The sequence below is a fragment of the Zeugodacus cucurbitae genome, chromosome 2, assembly GCF_028554725.1.
Source record: "Zeugodacus cucurbitae isolate PBARC_wt_2022May chromosome 2, idZeuCucr1.2, whole genome shotgun sequence".
In the NCBI taxonomy this organism is placed as follows: Eukaryota; Metazoa; Arthropoda; class Insecta; order Diptera; family Tephritidae; genus Zeugodacus; species Zeugodacus cucurbitae.
The window spans coordinates 8,215,332-8,240,086 of NC_071667.1; the positions used below are offsets into that span (position 1 = coordinate 8,215,332).

At 32.8% G+C, this 24,755-nt stretch overlaps 5 protein-coding genes across 8 annotated transcripts; 2 read left to right on the top strand and 3 right to left on the bottom strand.

Moving 5' to 3' along the window:
* Window positions 1-131: 131 nt before the first annotated feature.
* Window positions 132-13,200, bottom strand: LOC105210110 (CDC42 small effector protein homolog). 2 transcript variants are annotated; one of them, XM_054225195.1, is made up of 3 exons: window positions 12,897-13,200; window positions 2,137-2,507; window positions 132-1,990 (listed from the first exon to the last, which is right to left on the bottom strand). In XM_054225195.1, the coding sequence occupies exons 2-3, from the start codon at window positions 2,380-2,382 to the stop codon at window positions 1,982-1,984; spliced, it is 255 nt and encodes an 84-aa protein (XP_054081170.1). In that variant the 5' UTR covers window positions 2,383-2,507; window positions 12,897-13,200; the 3' UTR covers window positions 132-1,981. The 2 variants fall into 2 exon arrangements, with proteins under 2 accessions (XP_054081170.1, XP_011179170.1); XM_011180868.3 differs by having other exon boundaries at window positions 12,893-13,198.
* On the bottom strand, window positions 6,801-12,121 carry LOC105210109 (uncharacterized). Of its 2 annotated transcripts, none has more exons than XM_054225193.1 (3): window positions 11,400-12,121; window positions 7,998-8,165; window positions 6,801-7,931 (listed from the first exon to the last, which is right to left on the bottom strand). In XM_054225193.1, the coding sequence occupies exon 3, from the start codon at window positions 7,866-7,868 to the stop codon at window positions 6,921-6,923; it is 948 nt and encodes a 315-aa protein (XP_054081168.1). In that variant the 5' UTR covers window positions 7,869-7,931; window positions 7,998-8,165; window positions 11,400-12,121; the 3' UTR covers window positions 6,801-6,920. The 2 variants fall into 2 exon arrangements, 1 of the variants encoding a protein (XP_054081168.1); XR_008469955.1 differs by lacking the exon at window positions 11,400-12,121 and adding an exon at window positions 9,730-11,389 and having other exon boundaries at window positions 7,583-7,931; window positions 7,998-9,672.
* Window positions 13,201-13,885: 685 nt separating the features above from the next.
* Cyp6d4 (probable cytochrome P450 6d4) lies at window positions 13,886-16,437 on the top strand. The gene is made up of 5 exons (XM_011180870.3): window positions 13,886-14,659; window positions 14,726-14,878; window positions 15,135-15,331; window positions 15,445-15,684; window positions 15,751-16,437. The coding sequence occupies exons 1-5, from the start codon at window positions 14,127-14,129 to the stop codon at window positions 16,167-16,169; spliced, it is 1,542 nt and encodes a 513-aa protein (XP_011179172.2). The 5' UTR covers window positions 13,886-14,126; the 3' UTR covers window positions 16,170-16,437.
* LOC105210115 (cardioactive peptide) lies at window positions 16,336-20,395 on the bottom strand. Of its 2 annotated transcripts, XM_029038912.2 has the most exons (4): window positions 18,132-18,558; window positions 17,201-18,066; window positions 16,857-16,920; window positions 16,336-16,738 (listed from the first exon to the last, which is right to left on the bottom strand). In XM_029038912.2, the coding sequence occupies exons 2-4, from the start codon at window positions 17,288-17,290 to the stop codon at window positions 16,458-16,460; spliced, it is 435 nt and encodes a 144-aa protein (XP_028894745.1). In that variant the 5' UTR covers window positions 17,291-18,066; window positions 18,132-18,558; the 3' UTR covers window positions 16,336-16,457. The 2 variants fall into 2 exon arrangements, with proteins under 2 accessions (XP_028894745.1, XP_054081169.1); XM_054225194.1 differs by lacking the exons at window positions 17,201-18,066; window positions 18,132-18,558 and adding an exon at window positions 19,361-20,395.
* Window positions 18,772-24,414, top strand: LOC105210113 (uncharacterized). Its single transcript, XM_011180872.3, has 6 exons — window positions 18,772-19,006; window positions 22,579-22,710; window positions 23,266-23,601; window positions 23,675-23,875; window positions 23,956-24,069; window positions 24,126-24,414. Exons 2-6 carry the CDS (start codon window positions 22,585-22,587, stop codon window positions 24,243-24,245), a joined length of 897 nt encoding a protein of 298 aa, XP_011179174.1. The 5' UTR covers window positions 18,772-19,006; window positions 22,579-22,584; the 3' UTR covers window positions 24,246-24,414.
* The last annotated feature ends 341 nt before the right edge of the window (window positions 24,415-24,755 follow it).

The window sequence follows — 24,755 nt, forward strand, 5'->3', positions numbered from 1 at the left end:
CTGTGGTGATAATTTTTAATCGATTATCTAGCAATTATCATTTTCTACATGTAAATGAAATTTCGATACATTTAAATTTTAGCTACATAATATCCCACACCGATTTATAAGAAAATAAGAAATTGTAAAAATGTATTTCACCATTTTATTTGTGCTCATTATATGTTACGTATAATGGGTTTATTTCATAATTTCGAGTCCAAATAATTCATATTTCGTTAAAATATAATCGTACAGGTAAATTATTATGGTAAATATACATATACGTAAAATTTGAAAAAAATTTCCCATTTCATGCAAAAGGATTTTCTATAATACAATCTCAAATTTTATTTATTACAATATTTTTGCAAGGACAGTCAGTAATTCTGAACTTACATATGTATGTATGTATGTATATAATTTTTACAATTCAAATTTCATAATACAAAAAAGTATACACGATTTTCAGCGAGAAGTGAAATGTTTCATAAAGTTAATACAAAAAGTATTTATTTGCTATTAATATTGTAATTAGTACATAATAAATATACATATATATTTATATAAATAGGTTTTTTGTGGTACATACATAAGTACATATGAGGATATGTACTTTACGCTTGCATTATTCACTATGTATTTCTATAAGTATGTGTGTCTGTATTTCTGTATGATTGTGCGTGTGTAAATGCATTTAGGAAATTCAACAATTCATCTGTTAACACAATTTTCGCTATTATTGTTTATATTCATTCATGTACGTTTTTATATATTTTTTTAAACATTTTCCGATCTCTTTTGTATGTATTTATATTTGTAAAGAAATGCTTTCAGTTCAATTAAAATGAAGTTTGGCTGTTTTAAAATGCTAGTAAAAATGTTTAAAACCCGTTATATTTGTAACAAATGCCTTCGAATTTCGATATGAAGTTCGAAATGTAAAAAGCATACAATTGCTTTTTTATTAAGTACATGCGTATAAGTGCGCATAAAGTTTTCGGTAAAATAAAAATTAATTAAACATTTCGGTTCGATTTTGGTCATTAATAATGTTGTATAATTTTTCAAAAAACAAAATTAATTCATAATAAAAAACTAAAGGCACATATTATGTACATAATCTCTTACATACGTCACCTACATACTTTCAAAAAGCATTTTTACATACATAAGTGCATTTTCACACACGCTATATAATTTATTTATAGTAAGTAAAAATCGCATAAATTACTCCTCTACATTGTCAATTACATTAAAGGCGCTTGTAGACTTACAAACAAGGCGAACGAAATGACATCACATTCTTTGCAATCGCCACAAAAACCAAAGGGTTATTGACATTTACTTTACCCGCATATAAATTAGTGCCTCCTTATGATAAAATAATTATTTTGTTTGTATAAGTTGTATGCGATAATATAATTTATCTTACAATATAAAATAAAATCTTTGATTGCTCAATGCATTAAAATATTCGAAATGGTATATAAGTGATATTAAACCAAATAAGCTAAGCATAACCTCCTTTTATTTGGAAGAACACCTTATTGTCGGGGCAGAGAGCAATCAATTTAGAAAATTTCGCAAAGAGCTAAAATTAATTACTAAATTTTGATTTTTTTCCGAGCAAGTTAAATGTTATGCTATCAAGATTTAAAAGTAGTGTGTTAAAATACTTATTACAACTCATCGTTTTTTTTTTAGTTTAAAGTCTTATTGCAATACATACAATATTAAATATAAACGTATTACTTAATAGTTGAATACCGTTAATCGTTGCGTGCGTATTTTAAACTCTTTGTAAATATGTATGTATGTATACGCGAGATTCAATTGATTGCACTACGCTGATTGGGCTAATACAATATTGTATGCATGTATGTTAATATGTACATATATTTGTGTATGTATGAAAAGCCCGTTGCAGTGTTGTTCGAAAATCCACCAATGAGTGCTGTGCTGCTAGTGGTATCAGTAGCCTCGTCAGCATCGATTAACATCAGCAGGCCTGAAATATCGAAATGACAGGAATTACATATCCCCTAATGTTCATATTTATTCCAGAATTAAAATATGGTAAATGTAAGGCATTTGCATTGGCCGCTCTAAAAGCCTCCAAATAGCTCTTGCATATTTTGATATATCTTCACCTACCTGCAATCGTATAGAGTTCATTTCATAGCCACCTTTGCTCTGCATTTGTGTTTGCAATGCATTTAAATGATTCGTGGAGAGTTCTACATCGGCCGAACCGATATGTCCAGTGTGCACAAAATTCGTTGGATTGCCGATCATCGAACGATCGATGTGCAGGCGTTGATGGCGTCGCCGTGACGGTGATTGTGGTTGATGGAAACAGCAGGAGAACCATTGTAACCAAATATCGCCGGTAGATGCCATTTTGCGGGCTTTACTAGTGATGGCAGCGGTTGTGGAGGTGTACGATTTTCGATTTCCCTTAGCCACGGTGACGTTTGTTTGTTTATACGGCAATATGGGTGTATATAAGGGGTTTACGAATTGAGCTGTAAATAAAAGACAAAATAATTGTTTTTTTTATATTAATTTTAATGAATAATCTTAGGTCGGCATATATTTTTGTTGTAAGGCAGTTTATAAGTTTATGAAAAATGTCTGTTTCTGATTCCGAAATCATACAACCTAAACGACGAATACACTCGTATATGTGTTTGCATGTATGCCGGTATATGTATATGCAAGAATTAGGAAAAATAATTGAAAAATACATTTTATGTAGTACAGTATTTCGTTGTTACTAGTATGTAATACGAAATATGTATAGTTGCGTTGGCAATATCCGCATATGGATAGGCATCTACTTCACTTTGGAATGTACGTCTGTAAGAATGTATGTACATATGCATATGGTTCGATAAGCGTGTGGTTGCTATAAAATTTAAAGTTCTAAATGTATTATCAACATACATACAGTTGTGTTCAAAATAATTATAGTACGTGTGTTAGAGTATTTCATTGAAATTGGAAAAGAGACGAAATATATTATGAACAGATGAAAGTAAAGTCGTTTTTTTGGAGGCACAGGTTCACATCAGTATGTATGTACATCGTTCACCGAATACTGAATACCAACTTAGACACACTACTATAACGGTAAAACATGGAGGTTCAAAAATATCGGTTTGGGTTGGTCTTTTATTTTTATGGTGCCGGGTCCCTATATCGTATCTACACTGGCATGGAACAACATGTCTACGTTGATATATTGAATAGCACAGTGTTACCTAATACTGAAAACGAAATGACTCTGAAATGGGTTTTCCAGCCGTATAATGACCCGAAACATACAAGTCGGCTAGCCAAGGAGTGGTTTCGGGATTAAGCTCATGCCTTGATATGCGCAAGGGTCCGACCTTAATTCTATAGATAACCTAAAGGAAGATATTCTGGAAAGCAATAATCGCGAACTTTGGGTAGTAGTGAAGGATTCTTGGGAAGAAATACCTAAACCCTTTAAACTTTATAAAGTCTTAGTCAACTCTATGCGCGTCCCTGTTAGGTAGTTTTAAATAATAGAGGCTTTTCGACCAAGTACTGAACCCAATTTCTTTGTATCTACATATACATATTTTTTTAAACCAGATGTGAAATACCACTATTTTTTTAACAACGAATTCGAGCTATTTTCATTTTATTATCGTTATTGAAAAATTTTGCGGTTTTATATTAATAAAAGCCATATAATACAGTATACTCTCGAAAAGTAAATCGATTGGTATTTTGGGTAATTTACTTTTCCAAATATATACATAGATTATCTGATTTTATAATATTAAATGGATTTTTAAACTTAAAAAATTCATTCATTTATTTGCTTCAATAAAACATATGGATTTACATGAAAAACATATTTACATTTACATACATACATATGTAATTACTAAGAAGAGAAAAAATCTTGAATATTCTTTTGTTTTTTTTCTTTTGCAATATATTTTCCGACCATTTTTGTACGACAATTCAAAAAGTCTGACACCTGATTTGCATCGTTTTCATTTTTAAACCAGTGGATCAAGTAGGAGAATTTATTTACTAAAATGACGCGATAAACAAGAGAGTAAGTGTTTTTGCAACATCGTAAAAAACGCTGCTTGCTTCGTTTATTATCACACTCTCTGAAAAGTAAATTTAAAAAATTTACTTTTTCGAGGTGCATGTGTAATCTTAAAGGTGATTAACTTTTCCGCGATTATTTACTTTCTGAGAATTTACATTTCGAGAGTATACTGTATGTAAAATTAAATGTTTCTGTTATTTCAATCACTCAATTTCAACCAAATAGAATGCTCACAAGAAATATAAAATACCATTTGAGTAAATTATATGATATCCAAATTAACTTTATGTTTAATATTTTAGAAAAAATAAATATTTTTGCTTTTTTATGATGATACGAAAAAAGTTTGCATAGGCCTACATACATACATATCTACATATTTACTATAGTAAATACTCATATAAATATACTATACTAGGCATATATCATAACCACATATGAATTAATTGATGTTTTATGTTTTCAAAACTGTTGCGCTTCAAAGCCAAGCGTGCGTAATTAAAAGCCATTTATGTAGACAAACAGAAGAAGTAAGCGAAAGGAAGGAAAAAATCTCTGCTCCAATTAATGCGATTTTTTCGCTGTATGGCTATGGTGGGCTTAACTATTTTCTTTCAACACTTACACACCGACATACATATGTATGTATGTATATAAAAAACACTTTTCCTCGTACGTTTCTTCCGGCGATTTTACCATACATTTTCAAAATCAGCAAAGGGCGTACGCCATAACTCGACCAAGTGCGCGGGCACGCTGGTTCACAAATGTTAGCATGCCAGTATAACTACTCTGCTGCCACTAGTTACCTACAAACGCCCATTCAAACACTTATTTATTTATGTTTTGTTGTTGTTGTTGTTTCTTTCCGCTACAGACATGCACTCATTCACTTATGTTTACGGGCTTTAATAGTTCTTAGAGTGGTCTTAGTTGTCACGGTAGTTGCACTTTGGAGGGCAACGCATTTAAAAGAAAGAAAATATGATGAAAACAACAACAAACACAAAACAGCATGACGAACTACAACAATGTTAATCGGCTAGTGAAAAGCAATTAATGTCGCGCCAAGCGAAAATATGGCTTAGATGCAACTAAATGAAAGTGTTTGTCGACTTTCCGTGTGTCAGAGGTTAAACAAAGTAAAAACAAATTAAGATAATAAAATTTTAAAATAAATAAACTAGAAATATATATATTAAGTTTTTTAACTGACCGGTTGATTTTTATTTGCATACAAACAACAAATACCCTTTATGGTCATTTGGATATAATATAGATTTATAAATAATTTAAGTTTGAAATCAGCTCATCTTACATATAATAACAAAAAAAAACACTTTTTTTATGGTTGATAGCAGCTGACTCATTACCAACATTGTAAGGCTACTACATACAGCTAAGAAAAACAATAATTTATCATTTTAAATATGTGGCTGCACCACCACTTGGGTTGAGCATACAATCACGCTTTTATCGTAATAAAACTTGCAAATGTGAATTGGGAATAAATTATAAGCATTGTTGAGTGTGAAATTTTGTATTTTGCAAGACGGCTGGCATGTGTCATTTTTCCCATTTTACATATTTATTTAAACAGTTTTATTAGTTAAAAGTAAAATATGCTCATGAAAGACCTTAACATGCACGCATTTACACATTTTCTGCTATGGATGACACTTTTTCAGTTCATAACATAAAAAAAAACAATATTTTCCTAAAGTTTGCCTTTGCACCTACTGCAGTACATACCACGATTACTACACAAGGTTTTATGACTCTTCTTTTCCTCAACTATGTATATGTACCTATGTATGTACATATGTGCTTATGTTTTATGGACATTTAGTAAATACGGTTACTTTTGGATTTTACTGTCTGCGTCTGACGCATTTAACACATCATGCACATGTACAATACAAAATCATTTCCGATGACCAACCGACTGTGCCGAGCATATTAATGAACTCGTTGATCGCAATGGGCAATTTCGAATATATATTTTTTCTCCATGTTATATCTAGGTATGAAGGGGCCATATAGCTACAGAGTTTATAATTTTATTTGGCGAAAGGAAAACAAAAGTTATGTAAATTTCGATTCAGAACAGACATTGGTGAATAGTAGTAACATGTAAATGGATATTGATATGTTAATAATTTCTTAGTTTCAACGTCTAACGGTAAATACTGTTTTGATTGACGTTTGACTTTACTTCACTAGTGAAAACTAAAATAAATAACTGAACTAAAAAATAAAATAACAACACAATTTCGTACTCCGATGTTAAGACTCGATAAAGACATGATATGAACTGGTGCGTAACATGGCATATATGCATACAAAAGTACACACGTAAAACACAAAGAAAATATTTTGAATATCTTCCAATTAGCATATAAACATCTGTTTAACCAACAAACGAATATTGCCTTCTGGCCAGATTTGGTTTGAACAAAGGACTATAAAATCGTATTTTTAATTTTATTTTGCACAAGGTGCTTAAGTAGCATAAAAATATGAATATTGTATACTTTTCCAGCTTAAGTAAGAATATTTTTTAAAAGAAATTACAGCACGCCGCTGAAAGCTATTAATTGGCATAAATACAATAACGTTGTGTTTGTAAGTTCGTGCTGTTGAAGCAATTTCGGTTTTGTTCTGTTCGCATCTTTTGTCTGACTCTTTGGTATTCGTCTTTGCACACGCAATAATCATGGCATTGTTTTTTCATAATTTCATTTATTTTTTTATTATACACATTTATTTGTTTATATATTTATTCATTTGTAGTGTCGCATTGTTTCATCACCCAATCCGTGACAGCACACATTTTGTGCGTTCAAGTCAATACGATCACCAAAGAACATTCACTACATTCGACAAGCACTTCACCATCCCCATCGTCAGCGGCGTCGTCGCCATCGCGATTAGTAACAGCAGCGGCCTGTATGTCTTTATAAACACCAGCTCCTCCGTTTTTACTGTTGTTGTCGCAAATCGATGCAGACGCATTTTCTGCGCCACTACCAGCAGCTGCTTGAAAATTCTTATCGATGTTATTTTGTTTTTGTTGCAACGTTTTTTGCTCTTCCGACGTTTTTCTGGCAGTGTGTACGTTGGTCATACGCTTCTGGTTGCGGTTGAGTATTTCACTGTCCACTGACTCATCAACAATATACTGACCACCACATCGGCAATCATATGTATAGTACCAATACATGTCACCCGCAGCAGACTTGCCCTCTATCTCGTCTCCGCATGCAACTTCACTATCATTGTCACTGCCACTGTCACTTCCACTATTTGTTGTTGCGGTGGCGGCACAGCGTTTCATATCGTCAAGCGTTAAACGCGCAAAGATATTACTGTGCGTTTGAAATTTTCTCAACAGCAGTTCGGCATCGTAGTGTCTTCGCTTTATGGGGTCTTTAAGCGTATTCCAAGCTTCATTTATGACTACAAATTCTTCACTGTTTTGATCTGAAGATGTCGAAATTGAGATTTCGGCATTTAGGTCAACAGTAGCAGGCGTAATGGTCGCCGCATTATTAGTTATTATTGTGGCATTATCACCATTAGTACTTGATGCTTTTGTTGTTGTGGTATTTGTGTTATCTAAATGTTGTAATTTATCGGGATGACATTGTAGAATCAATTGTTTATAATTACGGCGCAACTCTTCGAAGCTCGCCGTTGGTGTGGACTTTAAGATTTCATAGAAACTTTTCGTTGACATTATCGCTTCTGTATTGTGTTGGGTTTTTTCCAGTAGAAATACAATAATCATACATACAAATGTTCAATCATATGCGCCAATACATCGACTTTCTATTTAATAATATATTTATGTCTGCAAGCAAAAAAAAAATTATATGTATTCAAGTTTAGTATGTTTGATAATTTAATGTGTACTTACTTTTATATGGTGTATGAAAGGCGATATTTATATTATAAAGAGAAACCCCGCATTTATATAACCACGATCAGCAATACACAGACAAATGATTATAAAATAAAAATCCAACCTTATTTCTGAGTATTACCTAAAAAAATTCCAATTCGACATGACTCATAAGGACACACCCTTTGCCGAAAAGGAAAATTAAAACATAATATTTGTAATGCATGTGAAACTATCTAAAAATTATATGTACATTAGACTGGTCTTTTTTTGTATGGGAAAATTTTTTTTTTGCAAAAAGAGTGTACCGCCCCCGCAAATTTTTCCTTTTTATGCCAATAACGAAATTCCAAAATCTTAAACTGATTGCCCTAGGTTAAGGCGTGGCACATGCCCACTAAAGTGGCTAAAACCGGTTTATATGGACTTTTCAAGAGACAAGGCACGAAAATATAAGTAAAATGTTTCATAGATGTCTTTAGTATATTATTATATTGAAATTAACTTACTTTTATTGATTAATATTCTTTATAATCATTTAAACTTAAGCGTAAAGGTCTGATTTATTAATGCTAGCGTATTTTTTCCTATATTCAGTTACTGTTTGCAAGATGTATTGTTTCTCTTCTTCGTTTTTTGTTAGAGCTGCATTATATTCTTCCATTAGTTTTACAAAACGCTCTGCGGTATCATTAACAACATGTAAGTTTTTCACAATATTCATTCCTTTTTGAAATTCGGAGTCATTGTGCCACTTGGATGGGTCAAGTTTTAGAAAGTTAGTTTGAATATTAAATCTTTCGAAAAAGCTCACTGTTTTTTTGTTAACAAAATCTGAAATATTGTTTTGGTTTAATTCATTCATGTTTGTTACTATTCTTTTATTCTCATTAGTTTGTTCTTTTTTGAGATTTTCAACCATTTTTCTCTTTTCTCCAAGGTCTACAGCATTATCAAAAAATGAAAGACCTGCTGCTTCTGGTGTCAGGTACAACAAGTGATTCGAAAACTTGAGCGTTACTTCATTGCTTATTATTTCATTCAATTCATTGAATTTAATAATATTTTTAATAAAATTTAAATCATTTAAAGGTGCTTTCGCGGCAATTGACGCTTCAATCCACGGTCTCAAATAAATTTTCAAAATGAACACACTAATATCTTGTATAGCGTTTGCCTCATCTGACGACATTAAGAATTGGTGGCGGAAAAGAAAAATCTTTATTGTATATATCGCTTTAGCCATCCATCGGGCATGATGAATCGCTCCAGGTGATTTAAACCTTACAGGCTCTGTGTTTCGACCAAGAAATATAAGGCTCAATTCCAATAACTCCTTGTAGTCTGCCCTGGGATGTTGTTTAGTGATATAGTTATGAGCAAATTGAGCTAATTGGTCTTGTTCAGCTTTGTTTAGCGCAAGATTTATTTTTTTATCCACCATTCCACTTGCAAATTTTTGCTGATTGATTTTGGGCCAATTTTTTTTAAAACGCTGGAAAATATCTAATGATGGACCACTTAATTTTAAATCATATTTCGCGAAAGCACTTTTCAGCAAGAGCTCATATATGTGATGACGGCAAGGGAGATATAACAATTCTCTATTGAGGTGTTGTTCTAATAAAATGCAAGTACCTTGTAATCTACCTGTATTTGTCGCGGTAGTATCAAAACATAAAGCTTCTACCTTGTTTGGAAAGAATGTTGTTAATATTTACTTTTATAAGAAATTACTTTTAAATACCTTTTCTGTTAGATTCCATTCCTTTAATAGTTCGAGTATGGCGTAAGTCTGTTCTTTGCCAGTACCAGCTGACAGGGCAGGTACTCCAAGTAGATGTTCAATGCCATCTGTTGTTATCACAACTGGTAATCTGTCCACTTTTGCGTTTCCTGTGATTGACGGTAAAATTTTCCCATCCCAATGTACCGTAATTTGATCTATATTGCTGTTTTTAAAATCCGTCATCAGTTTTGCAGCAGTTTCCGAACGAATTTGTTTACGGCAAAGCCGAATCGATGTCTTGCTGATTACCAATGTACTGATATCATGTTCCAATGCTTCAGCCGCAGCTATCAGAATACGTACTGCGTCCCTATCACTGACTTTGCACTTGTCTAAGGTCGCAACAAGCTTTGAAGTTATAAAATGTTTTATTCCTCGTTTTCTGTTTTTTTGTTGAAATCTACAGTTAGCAGTTTGATCAGTATTATCATCAGTATTGTCATCGTATACATCAATTAGTTCTTCAGTATTGTCACTCAAATCATTCGCTGTTAGGAATACTTGGAATTGTTCTTCATCCTGCTTTCCTTTTCGGATAACCTCTTTCTCAATACGAGTATTTCTTCGCTTTTCTTTTTCAAATAATGAACGATCGCATCCCACCATTGCACCAGGTCTGCCTTCTTTACGTTGATTCTTCAAAAACTCTTTATCTTCTTCTATTTTAATTAAATCTAACGCATTTCCGTGCGCAATGTCAAATAAGTTATTCATATTTTTAATAAACTGATCTTCTCGCATTTTTTGAAGTGGTGTGCTGCGTTTACAAGTTTTTTGCAGATTTTTCCATTCTTTATATAAAGCTTCAACTTTTTGAACACTTCTATCAATTTGGCGCACTGGAATACGGGCTTTATTCCAAAGAATTTCGGCCTCTTTGATAACCAGATACGCACTTGAACGAAGATCCAATTTCACTTTACGCATGTTATAAAACAACACTTTCAAAACTTGCCCATTGGAAGGCAGCTTAGATCCAACAATTTGGCTTTCGTCATATTCTAATAAATAAATTTTTTCACTAGCCCTTGTGTCCATTTTGTAAATACAATCAATATCAATTCTCTTTAAAGCAATAATGTTTCTCTGATTCAAAGCTCAAAATAAATACACTTCACTTTTTACACACTTTTAATTGCCACGTGGCTCAAAACTAACGGTATTGACCAGATGTTGACTTTCCTCCGTTGTTGCCAACATTTTATTTTACGATTTAAATATAAGTTTACAGAGTTGCCTTTTTGCGATTTTTTTAAAGGCTTATGTTTTAAAACTTTTATGCAAACAGTAACTGAGTATAGGAAAAAATACGGTAGCATTAATCAATCAGACCTTTGCGCTTAAGTTTAAATGATTATAAAGAATATTAATCATTAAACGTAAGTTAATTTCAATATAATAATATACTAAAGACATCTATGAAACATTTTACTTATATTTTCGTGCCTTGTCTCTTGAAAAGTCCATATAAACGGGTTTTAGCCACTTTAGAGGGCATGTGCCACGCCTTAACCTAGGGCAATCAGTTTAAGATTTTGGAATTTCGTTATTGACATAAAAAGGAAAAATTTGCGGGGGCGGTACACTCTTTTTGCAAAAAAAAAGAAATTAAGTCCGGTCTAATGTACATTCTTTATTCCTATGCCCATCCCACTAAAGCAAGACAGTCGATACTGACACTCCTTATTACAAACTTAAATACGAAAGAATGAAGTAGCTAGCAAGGAAATGAGCATGGTTTATTGATCGCGAAATACACATGAGTACAGTTCAATGACAGCATAAGAAAAACCACCAGACAACAATGAGACAGGTGTAATCGGAAATGCTACAAAATCATAAGTTGATAAACAACTGAATGCAATATATTGTTATCAGGGCATAGCATAAAATTATGTGATATTATACAATATATAACAAATTTTATTTTAATGAATGAATTTATATTATACACTTATATGACACTAACAACTATCTGAATATCACATAGTATATCCGTTGTTGTTGTGTTGTTGTAGCGGCATAAAACATTCCCTAAATAATTTTGAGGAATGCTGCCGATTTGACAGTCCTTGGCCGAATAAAAATCCGGGTCCGTTCCGGTTACGTAGAACCGACTGTCGTGGGAACGGATAGTATATCCGTAAAATGTTCCGTTATTTTCAGTTGTACCTTATGTTTTATATTTAATTATTATAAGAGCTTTGGATATTATGGTCATTGTTCTTTCTTTCAGCTAAGACAATTATTACATTCAATCTACAAGTCTACAAAATTTTCAACTGTGATATTTGTCGATGTATTCTAGTTATAAATTACTGATCGACTGATTAAATGAAAAATAATATAAAAGAAAGCCTAAATGTTATATTTATTAAAAATTATTCAGTTTACAAAATCATATTTACGTAATTATTAAATAAAAATAAATAAAATACTTGATAAAGAAACAATAGTTAATGAATATATTTTGGAATGATAATAACTTAACTTCACACAAACTCACTATTAATGCCAAAAATTTACTTTAAATAGAAACCAGTTTGATACAAAAACTACATATAAAGGTAACATCAATAAACTGTGCTGACCCAATTCAACTGTTGGCTAAAGTAGTTGATGCGATCAACGCACATATGTACATATGTATGTATATACACAGGCTTATGTATGAATATTAATGCAATCACGCGCAAAATACAACATAAAGAGAGTAAGGGTGGGAGGATTACATAAATTGTGGGGGAAACTACGGACTTCCTTGTTTAAGCTTTCAGACACCCCATATATTAGAGCGGAGAAAGTAAATAGCACTTAGTGCGAAAGAACAACGGTTTTTGTTGTGCAACAAACCGGCTTTCGTCGGACTATTTAATACTTCAAGGAATAGAGGAAGAAGTAGACATTTTAATTTATATATGAACGAGTAGTTACTGCTGCTCACATTTTATTATTTAATCCTTTACTAAATTCAAATGCCGGTGTGTTAATTAAGACATATAAGGGTAGCATAAAAATTTCAAAAATAATTTTTATTTCTTGTTGGAAATATTCATGCATACACAGATGTATTCAAATATGTCATGACATTCTGTTTATAAAATCACTCGTTCGTACTTACTTGCCTTTTTTGGATGTCGCTGGATTTGCGCTCCTCCCACAAAGAAATAAAGTCAAAGCACGGCGATTGTGGTGCAACTTCTTTTACACAACACACTCCTTTTCTCCGCGAACACACAATTTTTATTTTATACAATCGTTCTCAATACATTTCCTTTCACATTCAATTTTGTTATAAAATTATATTTTAATTTATTAGTAATACACTTAACTGATTGGTCACAGAAAATTTGTTGAAGAAAACACGCACACAAAGTAGTAGTTTATTACGAGAGATTTCTTAAGAAACTAACGGCATTGCCAACACCGCCTTTGAACAGCTGAAATAATTTTTGACATTAAAAACAGGAAGACATTTGAGAAGTTTTTAGTACATTTTGACAATAAGCACAGGGTGGTAAGTATACATAAAAACGAGTCTGATTACTAATTGAAACACTATTTTTTTTTAATATTTGTTTACTGTCTTTATAAATATACTATTAATGGATTATTGTCATCTAACTGTTACTCACTGGAACTGGTTAGACCAAAAGGTATGTCCATTCATAGGTGGTGTTAAAATATATGCAAAGAGAATTTTGTTCCTGCGTTAATGATCAGTTCCGGTTACCTAGACCAGATTATAGTGGAAACAACACAACAACAAGTAGGATATTTTAACAAGCGGCCTGATGAAATAAAGGTATATTATACTTATTAAGTTATCAAAAAACAATGATTATGTTTTAATATTCGCTAATTTGTATGTGTAGTTTTGTATATACATACATAGTTGTGCCTAACTACAATGGTGTTGATAATGGTGAAATGCAGCTCACATTATTAATCACCGGGCCCGCAGTATATCACACCTGAAGGTAATACTTCTAAAGACTCCGAGCGGAATACCGGCTTATATTGATAAGAAACAAACAAACTCAACAAATCACAAACACCGAAACCTGTTGACATTATGTATTATATTATCATTTGTATACACATACACATATATGTATGTACTTACATATGATTGCTTAGTTACGTCATTGAATGTTCTCTTCTCGCTTCGTTGTTTATAAACTTATAGAAAACATTCAGTTTGCAAAAGCCAAAGCTCCTAACTAGTCGTTAAAATTGTCTTGCGAAACATCAACCGGTCAAGATTGTCATTATCGTAAACAAACATAATTACATATATATGTGCGCATTCGTACAAAGTGCAATAAGAAGTATTTCAGTGAAACTCAGTGAATATGATCGCGTTACTACTTTTTCTACTACTGGGTACATTACTCTTCTGGTTGATTAAACACCAGTATTCTTATTGGAATCGTCGCAATTTCCCCAGCGATCCGGATACGAATATTCCTTGCGGTTGTCTAACATCCGTCGTTAAGCATGAGAAATCTATGGGTGTAGCAATATATGATGCCTATTTAAAGGCCAAAACACCTTTCGTCGGGATCTATTTGCTTTTCCGGCCGGCGGTAATGATACGTGATGCCGAATTGGCACGGCAAATATTAATACAAGATTTTACCAGCTTTCACGATCGCGGCGTGTATGTCGATGAGAAACGTGATCGATTGTCATGCAATTTATTTTCGCTGCGCGGTCAAAGTTGGCGTTCGCTACGTCAGAAGCTGACACCATCATTCAGTTCGGGCAAACTGAAAGCCATGTTTCACACCTCCGATGACATTGGTAACAAAATGGTTGAACACCTTAATAAAATACTGCCCGATAAGGGTAGCGCGGAAGTAGACATCAAGGATATTCTTGTGACGTGAGCATAAGCAACAAAATAAAATAATAATTTATTATAAAAAACATTATTAATTTTATTTTACAGTTATGCTATCGACATAATCGGCTCGGTTATCTTCGGTTTAGATATAAACAGTTTTGAAGATCCCAAAAATAAATTCAGATGTCTCGTACACAAAGCACGTCGCAATAATTTAATCAATGCAAATATCGGAATGTTAATCTTCTTGTGTCCATCGTAAGTATCTAATATATTTCCAATTGTTAAATTTGAATTTGAACCACTGCAGTTGTTGGCTATGCAAAACTGTATGTGTGTATGTACATATATATTGGACTATAGATAACAGAACGATTTCATACGCAAACGATGTATACGTGTGTTGACTGATTGACAATATATGTAAATTAATATTGTACTGGAAGATATGAACAACATTTATAGAAACTTGAATACATAGATTCTTCTAAGAAAAATCTTCTACTATTTGCAGCATAATAAAATTTATGGTTCTGTTGGGTTTTAAAAATAATACCGCTGTTGGCTTGCGTGAAATCTTAAAAGACACGATCGAATATCGTGAAAAACACAATATTGTACGCAAGGATATGCTGCAGTTGATGATGCAACTAAGAAACACAGGCAAAATCAACGAGGATGATGACAATTGGAGCGCAAAAGCCAATACAAGTAAGAGCAAAACCTTGTGAAACGAGAATTTATAATATTTATGAAATTCTACTGCGATTCACTACTTTAAAACCGTTAAGCTTCTTAAATAATATTTATTCTTTTTGTCGCAGCCACTGGCGCAGAGAAGGAATTCACTTTGGACGACATAGCGGCACAGGGTTTTATCTTCTATATAGCTGGTCAAGAGACCACTAGCTCAGCAGCCGCTTTCACCATCTTCGAATTGGCGCAATATCCAGATTTGTTGGCGCGTGCCCAGAGCGAAGTTAACGAGGTGTTGGCGCGACACAATGGCCAGATGAGTTACGACGCTTTGCAAGAAATGCCATTTTTAGATTTGTGCTTACAAGGTACACATTTTTTATTGTTTCTATATTTATTATGAATATCTATATTAAATATATTTTTTTCTACAGAAACAAATCGCAAATATCCATTCCCATTTCTGAGTCGTGAATGCACACAAGACTACATCATACCCGGCACTGAGCACGTGATCGAAAAGGGTACACCCATAGTCATTCCACTGCTTGGCATTCACCGTGATCCACAATACTTTACGAATCCTATGGTATATGATCCCGAACGCTTTTCATCTTCAAATCCCAATTATAATAACAACGCTTATATGCCTTTCGGTGCTGGACCACGTCAATGCATTGCTCTACGTATGGGTAAAATTAATTCGAAATTGGGTCTTGTAAAAATTTTACAGAATTTCAATGTGGAAGTGATGGGTAAAAGTGAAATCATCATAGATAATCATGCGGTGGGTATTCAGCCGAAGGGTGGCGTAAAAGTACGTCTGTCAAAGAAAGCTAAGTCGAACAATTAAGTGTGCCTGTCACAATATAAACGATGGTTCTACTGCATAAGTATTAAGTTTTCTCTTTATCTTACAAATTACATGTAATCTAATAGCATACATATGTTTAGGCGTTATAACGCTGCTTGCATTTGTTACTCTTTATTTATTTATTTTAATATTTCACTTGTAAATAATTTTGTCAAATTAATTTGTATTTTCAAAACTACGTCTAATCGATTGAAAGAATCAACATTTTTATGGTCACACAAATACACAAATATTCTTTAATTCCCTGCCTGACTTCTTGTTATTCACCTAAACCCCTTCAACTGCTTCGGGATTGGCTTCGCGTTGACGCAGTTTCTGCATATTCTTCTGTCGGAATATCTCTTTGCTCGCCTCCTTGATGGCCTCAAATATCTTGGCTTGTGACATAATTTGTTTTTGTACATTCTCCACAGCTGGTTCGGCATTTATGTCAATGAGATCGCTCAGCCCTTCCGACATGTCGTCGTCATTGTTATACGCTTTGACATCATCTAACTCAGTGCGTTTCCATAAAGGGTATGGAAGAGATGAACGTTTTTTACCACAACCTTTGAGTTTGGTTAATATATTAAGACAAAAAGTAAGAAAAAAAAAACGTATTATATTTTTGTAAATAAATATATATTTTTTATATTCAATATATTTTGTGTTGACTTTTGAATTTACCAGTAAAAGCGTTGCAAAATGGACGTTTGTCATACTTCCACTGGATGACGCCTCGCAATTGATGCTGAAATAGAGACAAAGATTGTAAAGTAAATAATATTTATAATTTTTTACATTTATAAATCGTTAAACAATATATAATCTAATATTAAAAAATAGTAATTCTAAAAAAGTAAAAAAAAAAATATTATATAATTTGTGTAAATATTAGTTTTATAGATAGACAATTTATTTAAAAAATGAAATTAAACTAGAAATATTACACTACTTATAAATATTGCAAATAATACATATCTAAGTTGCAATCAATCACTTATTAATTTTTATTTATTTATTGGACTTACATTCAATTCATTGTCATTATCCACTTCTCTTTGCAGTGTAGAATGTAGACACAATAGCCAAATCATTGTCCACACTTTCCATGCTAACATTTTTGGTAATTTCCTTATGAAGAATTCTTCTTGCAGTACGATTGTTATCTAATCTTGAGTTTCTTCTTCAGTTTTTACACTTTGCCAATATTTTAAAATAATTTTCGAATAATACTCTTTATGTCCTTATATCAAAAAATTTAGCTGGACTAACTGAACTGCTCGGTGCAGCGTTTGGCGTACAATTGACCATGAAAGTGGATCGCTTAGCTTATAATTATTCCCGAGCCACCAAAGAGCCTTTGGAAATTGCAACTGTTGTAGCAATGTTGCCTGCAGATTCTTTCACATGTTTGTATTTTTGTGAAATCTTAAGTATATACATATGTATGTATTTATAAAAGTGTGCACACTTGGAGACGACAGTACAGGACCGACTGCTGTGCTGTGAAAGCGGTTTTTGTGGTCAGCTAAGCAGGACCCCGATGCATAATTGCTTTCTGATACCAATTTACTTTGTTGTTGTTATTTTATTATTATTTGATTTTTGTTTTAAATTTTCGGTTCGAGCGCTGGACATTATCGTTACATTGCGAATGGGCAATTTAAACTGCGGTTAACACTTGTGAACTAACTACCACACAATGTGTGTTTAAAGTAATTTTTTAAGTGATTTACTAAAATGTTTTTGTACCAGCATTAAATAAATATGAATAGAATCAAAACCACTCAATAATAATAAAAAATGGTATTAATTTTGAACTGCAACAGATGTTTCAGTATTGAAGTTATGTCGAATGGTATGAAAAGGGAAATTGGTATCTTGAAAGCAGCAGCTGTTGGAGCAAACGGATTATAATTTTTGAATAGTCAGAGCAAGGGTTATGATAATCACACACACCGTTGGCAGTTCAGCATATTTGGGTTGTCATCACTGCAGAACTCCGCCAAAACAATTTTCTTAGCGAATTCCACACAAAACCAAAGCCAGATTCTTCGCTACTTTTTCTTTTGCAACGAAGAGAAAATCAGAGCTAAAACTTGTATATTTATGCGCTTCATTTCGAAAGATATTCACCGACATCAAATTTTACTTTATAGTCCTCTGAGTTCTAAAGGCAGTTTCCTCATATTACATCATATATTGTTAATTTTAGCTAAAATAATTATGTGCCATTACTAGATCACTTTAAAAAAACAACCTAAATAAAACAGTCGCATTTAATTTCAAATCGATATTTAAACCTTTTGGATTTTTTCGTTAATGGGTTAACCTACTGTTTGTAGTGATTTCATTATAACTCCCTATCCCTTAAAGTAAAAAAACTGATCTGCGCTACTGTCATATTGCCCGAAACTTGCTTCATACGCCGGCCGGCCGAAAGCGCCTTCGTGTTTTCGAAATTGCTGCTGAGTATCGTAATCTTACGAGAACGCGACGTAACATAACCTATTTATATCACTTTTTCGTACACATTTCTAACGTCGAGAGTGTCGAAAGCGTATTTCGGAACACGACATATACTGTCACGATTCGCAAGGCAATGTGAAAAATATTTTCGAAGTGAGCGGTTGGTTTGATCGTGATCGTATAAAAGTTATAAGACTGCATACCCTTTTTTATAAATTGTGAATTAAATAAAAAATATTGACAATTTAAAGACAGTGTCAACAGTGTTTTGGAGAAAGTATAGCAAATTAAAAAAAAAAATAGTGTGCATAAGGCGCAATTAAATTATCAAAAATTTCAAAAACGAGCAGAAGTTGTGCACAAAAGTGAGTAAGCTATTATAAATAAAAAAGGAAGTGTGATTCAAGTATATAAACCGCTAAAGTACACGAAAATATTAAATTTATTTTATAAACATGCATTTATTTGAATGAAATTTTTATATATAGTTTGTGCTTTCCAAAGTGAAAATTTTCTAAGAATAGCCGTTTAGAAACAGCAATGGCTGCCGCGCCGCAACACGACGTTGCGTTTCCCGCTGCATTTGTTTTCCCATATTGTCCACTCAGCGCAGAGAAATTAGTGCAAACAGAAGAAACAAGAAGACAGACGGTGACAATTTTCCCCACTTTCCCGTCTATAAATACAGTTACTATTTTAAGAAATATGCGCTTATTTACCTTTTTCCAACTCAGCATACTGTCTAAATTTATTAAATTGGCTCCATAGGTGTGGAAGCGTAGTGAAATACACGCAAATATTTATATTCCTTTTGTCGAGCAAGTAGCAAAACAGTTCATTTTCATATGAAATACGCTATATTGAAATTCCACTGGTGTGAATGATGTATGTATTTGGCTGGTGACGAGCGATTGTTTCCCATTGCTTAGCATCTCGTTCACTTTTTAGCCTATGAGGCATGCTAGAGTTGAGAAAACCAACGTTATTTGTTTATAAGAACATGATTACCGACATTCCACGAATTCGTTTGCATCATAATTACAAAAATACATTTTACACATGGCGCCACCCAGTAGAAAAACAAATATAATTTCAGAAAACTTTGTTTTTAAGCGAAGCGGTTTTTTGAAGAATCTGAACTAATAACAAGTCTATATGTCTTGTTTATTTTCGATATGTTTCTCAATGTTTTACCTATCTATTGTTAAGCCAAATCAGCTGTTGGCAACAATAAGTGCGTTATGTGCAAAGTAGGCGTGGTTTAATCTGATTATTTTTGAAAATCATGCTGAGAAAGCAATATGAAGGAGATTGGTCAAATGATTTTCGTGATATTAAGGTGAAACAAATAATGGGCGATGCTATGCCCACATAAACCAAAATAAACAAAATCCTTTCCGCTAGACTTTCTTTGTTTATATCATGCGTTCGATAACTCTAATATTAGGTCATTTAAAAGAGTACTGTTATTTGAGTGGACCTCTAGAGTGTTGAAATTTCCACTGAAAATATCCCTTAATCAATTTTAGTATGGGTTTATGAAAACAACATCTACCCCACTTCAGTTTTATATGAGGTTCTTATGAAATTTCGTCGATCCTTAGATTTCATAGAAATCAATATTTATTAGTAGTTTCAGTTATTTGTCACTAACTTCATTTTAGAAGTACTTTGAGTCAAAGTGTATTCAACAAAGTGAACTAAGTATATGACATTTAATTTTTTTTTACCCGAATTTGGCATGTTTGTTGCCATTGATTTAACCCTTACATTTATTCAAAAATTCAAAAGTAAACAAATTTCAACCAAAAAAAATATATATTTTTTAAATGAATAAAAGAAAATGCCGAATAATTTCTGCTTATGCAAAACAACTCATGGAAGCAATTTACTAATTTTTTGTGCTACAAATGACAAATTGCAAACAATTTTATCAATATGCATATATTATATTGTTCAAGATAAAAAAGACGGGTTAATGTAAAAAAATACATGAATTGTTTACTATTTTATTGTCAAAAACCGGTATTTCAAATACTTAGTTCACTTTGTTGAATACACTTTGCTTTGAGTCACATCCAATTCAAAATCGTACTGTGTAATTATAGCTGAGTAGCTGTGTGGAGCGCCCAGGCGTATAAGTGTTTTTCACAATCTCATACAAATCGCTTTACCGCAATACAGTGGGACTTCCATAACTCGAACCTTCTATAAGTCGAAGATCTTCATAATTCGAACAGTTGAATTGGCAATAGCGTTTAGAAGCCAAATCTCATACAAATTTCTTTCCCTAACTCGAATTTCTATAACTCGAAGTTCTCCTTAACTCGAACTCCTTCGAAGTGGCAATAGAAGTCAAATTTCGTACAAATTTCCTATCATAAATCGAACTTTTTGGTCAGGAAATAATACAAAATTTAAAACTTTACTATCAGGGAACAAAAAATATGATTTTATTCGTATAGATTTCCTAAATCGTGTAACAAAGGCATGAGATATAGGCGTCAAGAGCCAAACAATAGCAAACTGCAACAAACAAAATTATAAAATACATGTTTTAATGTACATACAACAACTTGTTGCGAAGTAAATAACTAAAACTGTGGGTAAATTTATATTTTACAGCTTTTTGAAAAATGTATGTTTTAATGAAAATTCTATAACTCGAAGTTTCTTTGTGGATTACGGTGATTCGTGTTAGAGAAGTTCCACTGTATATGCATATATTTTGTAGTCTCATTCCGGTATAAAATATGATTTATGGGAGGACATACTGACATCCATCAGTTGCATAGGTTTTTTAGAATATTGCAATAAAATATTTTTGATTATAAATTACCAAAAAGTATTAGGTTTTCCATCTTGACATTTATACAATTTCCAAAGAAACTAAACAAAATTCAATCTTCCTATGCTTTGAAATAATTGCTGCATTTCTCGTAAAATATTTTCTTTAAGTGTAAAACTAGCTTTGAAAAGTTTGAAGCTGTTCGACCTTGAAGTGTATTTCGAACAAATAATTCACTGTGTAGCAGTCACGCACTCATCTTACTTCATTGCAGTGCAGATCAGTATGTATGAAAGAGATCAGTATGTATATAAACTAGCACACACGCGTCTAACTAATGGTGTTAAAAATATACTTCCGACTGAGTAACTTGAGTTGACCCACTTTCTAAGTGAATAAATATTTATGCTATTTACAAAAAATGTGCATTAATTTTCACCTATTCATCTAAGCACTCGACATTGTCTGTCAATGGTCACGAAAGAAACCATTGACGGCTACATATGTGCTTGGAAAATTATGTTACTTTAAAGAGCACTAAATGACGACACTTTGCATTAGAACTAAAGTATTATTGTAAACAAAAAAAATAAAAAAAAAACATATTTATATTTGTTGTTATATATAAAAAGAATACTCAGTATGTCTAGAGAATTATAGTAAAACTACGAAAGTCGATTTAAATTCTTGAAACAATTTGAGTTTTACCAACGAGCTCATTCGAGGCTCGAATTTATATTTTATCTTAAAACACATTTTAGCATATAATATTATTATCGATATACATAAATGTATATGTATAAGATTCCATAAAAAATACTTTATATATATTCAAAGGAATTTTCTCGATTTATGTTCACATAAATTATAAACAATAAAATGCAAATATGTACAAATGTAGCAGTGTAATTTAGCGGTTATTTACATTGTAGCTTCCACTTCCACATACACAATTTAATTTATATGAGTTAATAATTGCTTACACAAGCACATTATTAAGTATTTATCTTCATTATTATTATCTTAATAAAATGCATCTATTATATATTGCTGTATCATTTTTATTTATAAAAATTGTCTTTTCATTATTATGTGCTTCCTTATAAACCAACTGAAATTCCGGCATTTTAAATTTAATGATATTTTTAGGTGAATATGTCAGACAACAACAGTGACACCTCCGCCCAACAACAACAGCGCGCAAATGGCACAGAACGCTCCCCATCGACTGAGGAGAAGGAAATCCCACGCGAACCAGCTCTAGTACATAAAGACATCAATGTAAGTGTTTAGGCGAAATTTAATGGATAATATAAGAACAAATATACACATATACATATGTATGTACATATATATGTCTATGGATATACAATGTATTGTATACAGTCATGAAAAATATTTATGGAATTTTACTTTAACAAAATTATTTAAATCTAAATTAATTTGAAATAATTATCTCCTTCAAGTCAGAAATACTTCCAAGAGTTTTAACATTTGCCGCATAGATATTCGATAGGTTAGCCATTCTCTCTGATTCAACCATAATATGACAGTAAAATAATTCAGGTTTTCTTTGTTGAACCCAGGCTCAAAGTCCAGAGTCAAAATACTTTACAACTATCCTAAGGATTGAATTCTTGAACAGTCAGCATTTATTAAATCTCTTATTACATATGTACATATATTTCAATGTCAAACATTATAAAGAATTTTTCAAGCACCAGTATTGGAGATCAATAGTTATGAGCAAGCCGATATACATAAATGAAACTCCACTCCTTCTCACATAGAATTGTACCGATGTCACTAAACACGTTCCTTTACTAATCCCTACAGATAAAGACTGAATTGGAATGCCTCGTCAGGTTGCTCGATGGCAAAATCTACAAAGATGAAGAGACTGCTATGGAGGAATTGCATCAGTATCTGATCGAAGATGAGGGCTCTTGGGTATTAGGCGATAATTTCCTCGTTTTCGTGCAACGGGTTTTGCGTGAAGATAACTTTTCACCCGACACACGTGTGCATTTAATACGTACATTGGCTTACGCTGCACTGAAGGATGATGTCATCATTATATTGCATCAAGATCGACGCGATCATTCGCTCATGAATTATGCACAAGACATTGAGAAGCATACACCCGAAGAGCAACAAGCGTGGGCGATGTTTGTAAGTCAATTCATATGCTTGTTTGGTTCAGCGTTAAATGGAAAACTGAAATCATGGCTTCTAACTATTTCAGATGTGTAATCTCTTTGAGAATATTGGACCCTCCGAATGGTTGCTTTATATCTCCGAGTGGGATTATTTAGGTCAAACAATATCAAATATACGCGTCACAACCAAAGTGGCGGTGCATTGTATACTCTCTAATTGTCCACAATTGAAGAACAGTGGTTCGATGATGCTCTACAACATTGCTATAAAGGAGGTGAAGACAGTGGTAAGTAAGCATGTTATTGTTTGTTTTCCGTTATACAAAAATAGTAATTCCATTTGGACATTTGAATCTATCTCTTGCAGGTCTTTGATGATATCGCTGTGGAACTGGCTATGGCCATTCTGCAATTCTTTCAAAGCAATCCAGTGGAGGAACAAGCTTTCCGCACGCTTAAAGCACTGGCGCGTTTCCTCGAGGTGAGCATTTTTTAATTTTTTATTGTTGTTTTTTATGTTAAATATGTCATTTTAAGGTATCCGCTGATGTTGCTGCCATCATACAGATGATCGGTCCACATCCTAAACAATTTGCCGGCATGAGCGAACGTGTCGATGAGCTGGTGAATAAAATTAGCCGCAAGGTGCCCGCTTAAAGTATATGAGCACTTGCCACTGCAGTTCAATGATGTTTAAAACACATTTATTTCTTATTTTTTTTTTAATAATTTATTATGCGTTCAAAAAACTTTATTGCCATAAGCACTTTTTCTAAAGTAATACAAGCGATTTTTATAATAAAACCATTATTAAGAAAACATAAAATGTATTAATTTTTTTTTTCAAGGAACTAAAGTTGTGGTTTTTAAGCAAACCATATTTCAAATATATTAATTAATATTTTCATCAACCAGCTGGGCAGAGGCACCTTCCCAATTAAGGGTCCGGACATTCCAGGTGCATGCCCTTATTTCGTAGTCCTTTAAACGTTTGCAGTGGTCGTCATCAAAATTGAGGTCTCTCATCCGAGGCTGTTTTTCTTTTTCATTGGGGGGTGTTTTTATGTGGTGGGTCCCAAACCCTGCGCACAACCGCATAGGCGGGTTTCGCCTTCTCACTTTAGCTCGCCTCTAAACGGATGTCTGTTGGCTACCCAGAGGATACTT

Bases quoted from the DNA above. Each gene is read 5' to 3' on its own strand.
- Cyp6d4 (XM_011180870.3), top strand. From the start codon at position 14,127: ATGATCGCGTTACTACTTTTTCTACTACTGGGTACATTACTCTTCTGG. The intron at 14,660-14,725 runs GTGAGCATAAGC...TTTATTTTACAG, and splicing joins ATCAAGGATATTCTTGTGAC to TTATGCTATCGACATAATCG. The intron at 15,685-15,750 runs GTACACATTTTT...TTTTTTCTACAG, and splicing joins TTTAGATTTGTGCTTACAAG to AAACAAATCGCAAATATCCA.
- LOC105210109 (XM_054225193.1), bottom strand. From the start codon at position 7,868: ATGATTATTGTATTTCTACTGGAAAAAACCCAACACAATACAGAAGCG.
- LOC105210113 (XM_011180872.3), top strand. From the start codon at position 22,585: ATGTCAGACAACAACAGTGACACCTCCGCCCAACAACAACAGCGCGCA. The intron at 23,602-23,674 runs GTAAGTCAATTC...TAACTATTTCAG, and splicing joins AACAAGCGTGGGCGATGTTT to ATGTGTAATCTCTTTGAGAA. The intron at 23,876-23,955 runs GTAAGTAAGCAT...TATCTCTTGCAG, and splicing joins TAAAGGAGGTGAAGACAGTG to GTCTTTGATGATATCGCTGT.
- LOC105210110 (XM_054225195.1), bottom strand. From the start codon at position 2,382: ATGGCATCTACCGGCGATATTTGGTTACAATGGTTCTCCTGCTGTTTC.
- LOC105210115 (XM_029038912.2), bottom strand. From the start codon at position 17,290: ATGTTAGCATGGAAAGTGTGGACAATGATTTGGCTATTGTGTCTACAT. The intron at 16,921-17,200 runs GTAAGTCCAATA...TCTCTATTTCAG, and splicing joins ATAATGACAATGAATTGAAT to CATCAATTGCGAGGCGTCAT. The intron at 16,739-16,856 runs GTAAATTCAAAA...CCAAACTCAAAG, and splicing joins ATTTTGCAACGCTTTTACTG to GTTGTGGTAAAAAACGTTCA.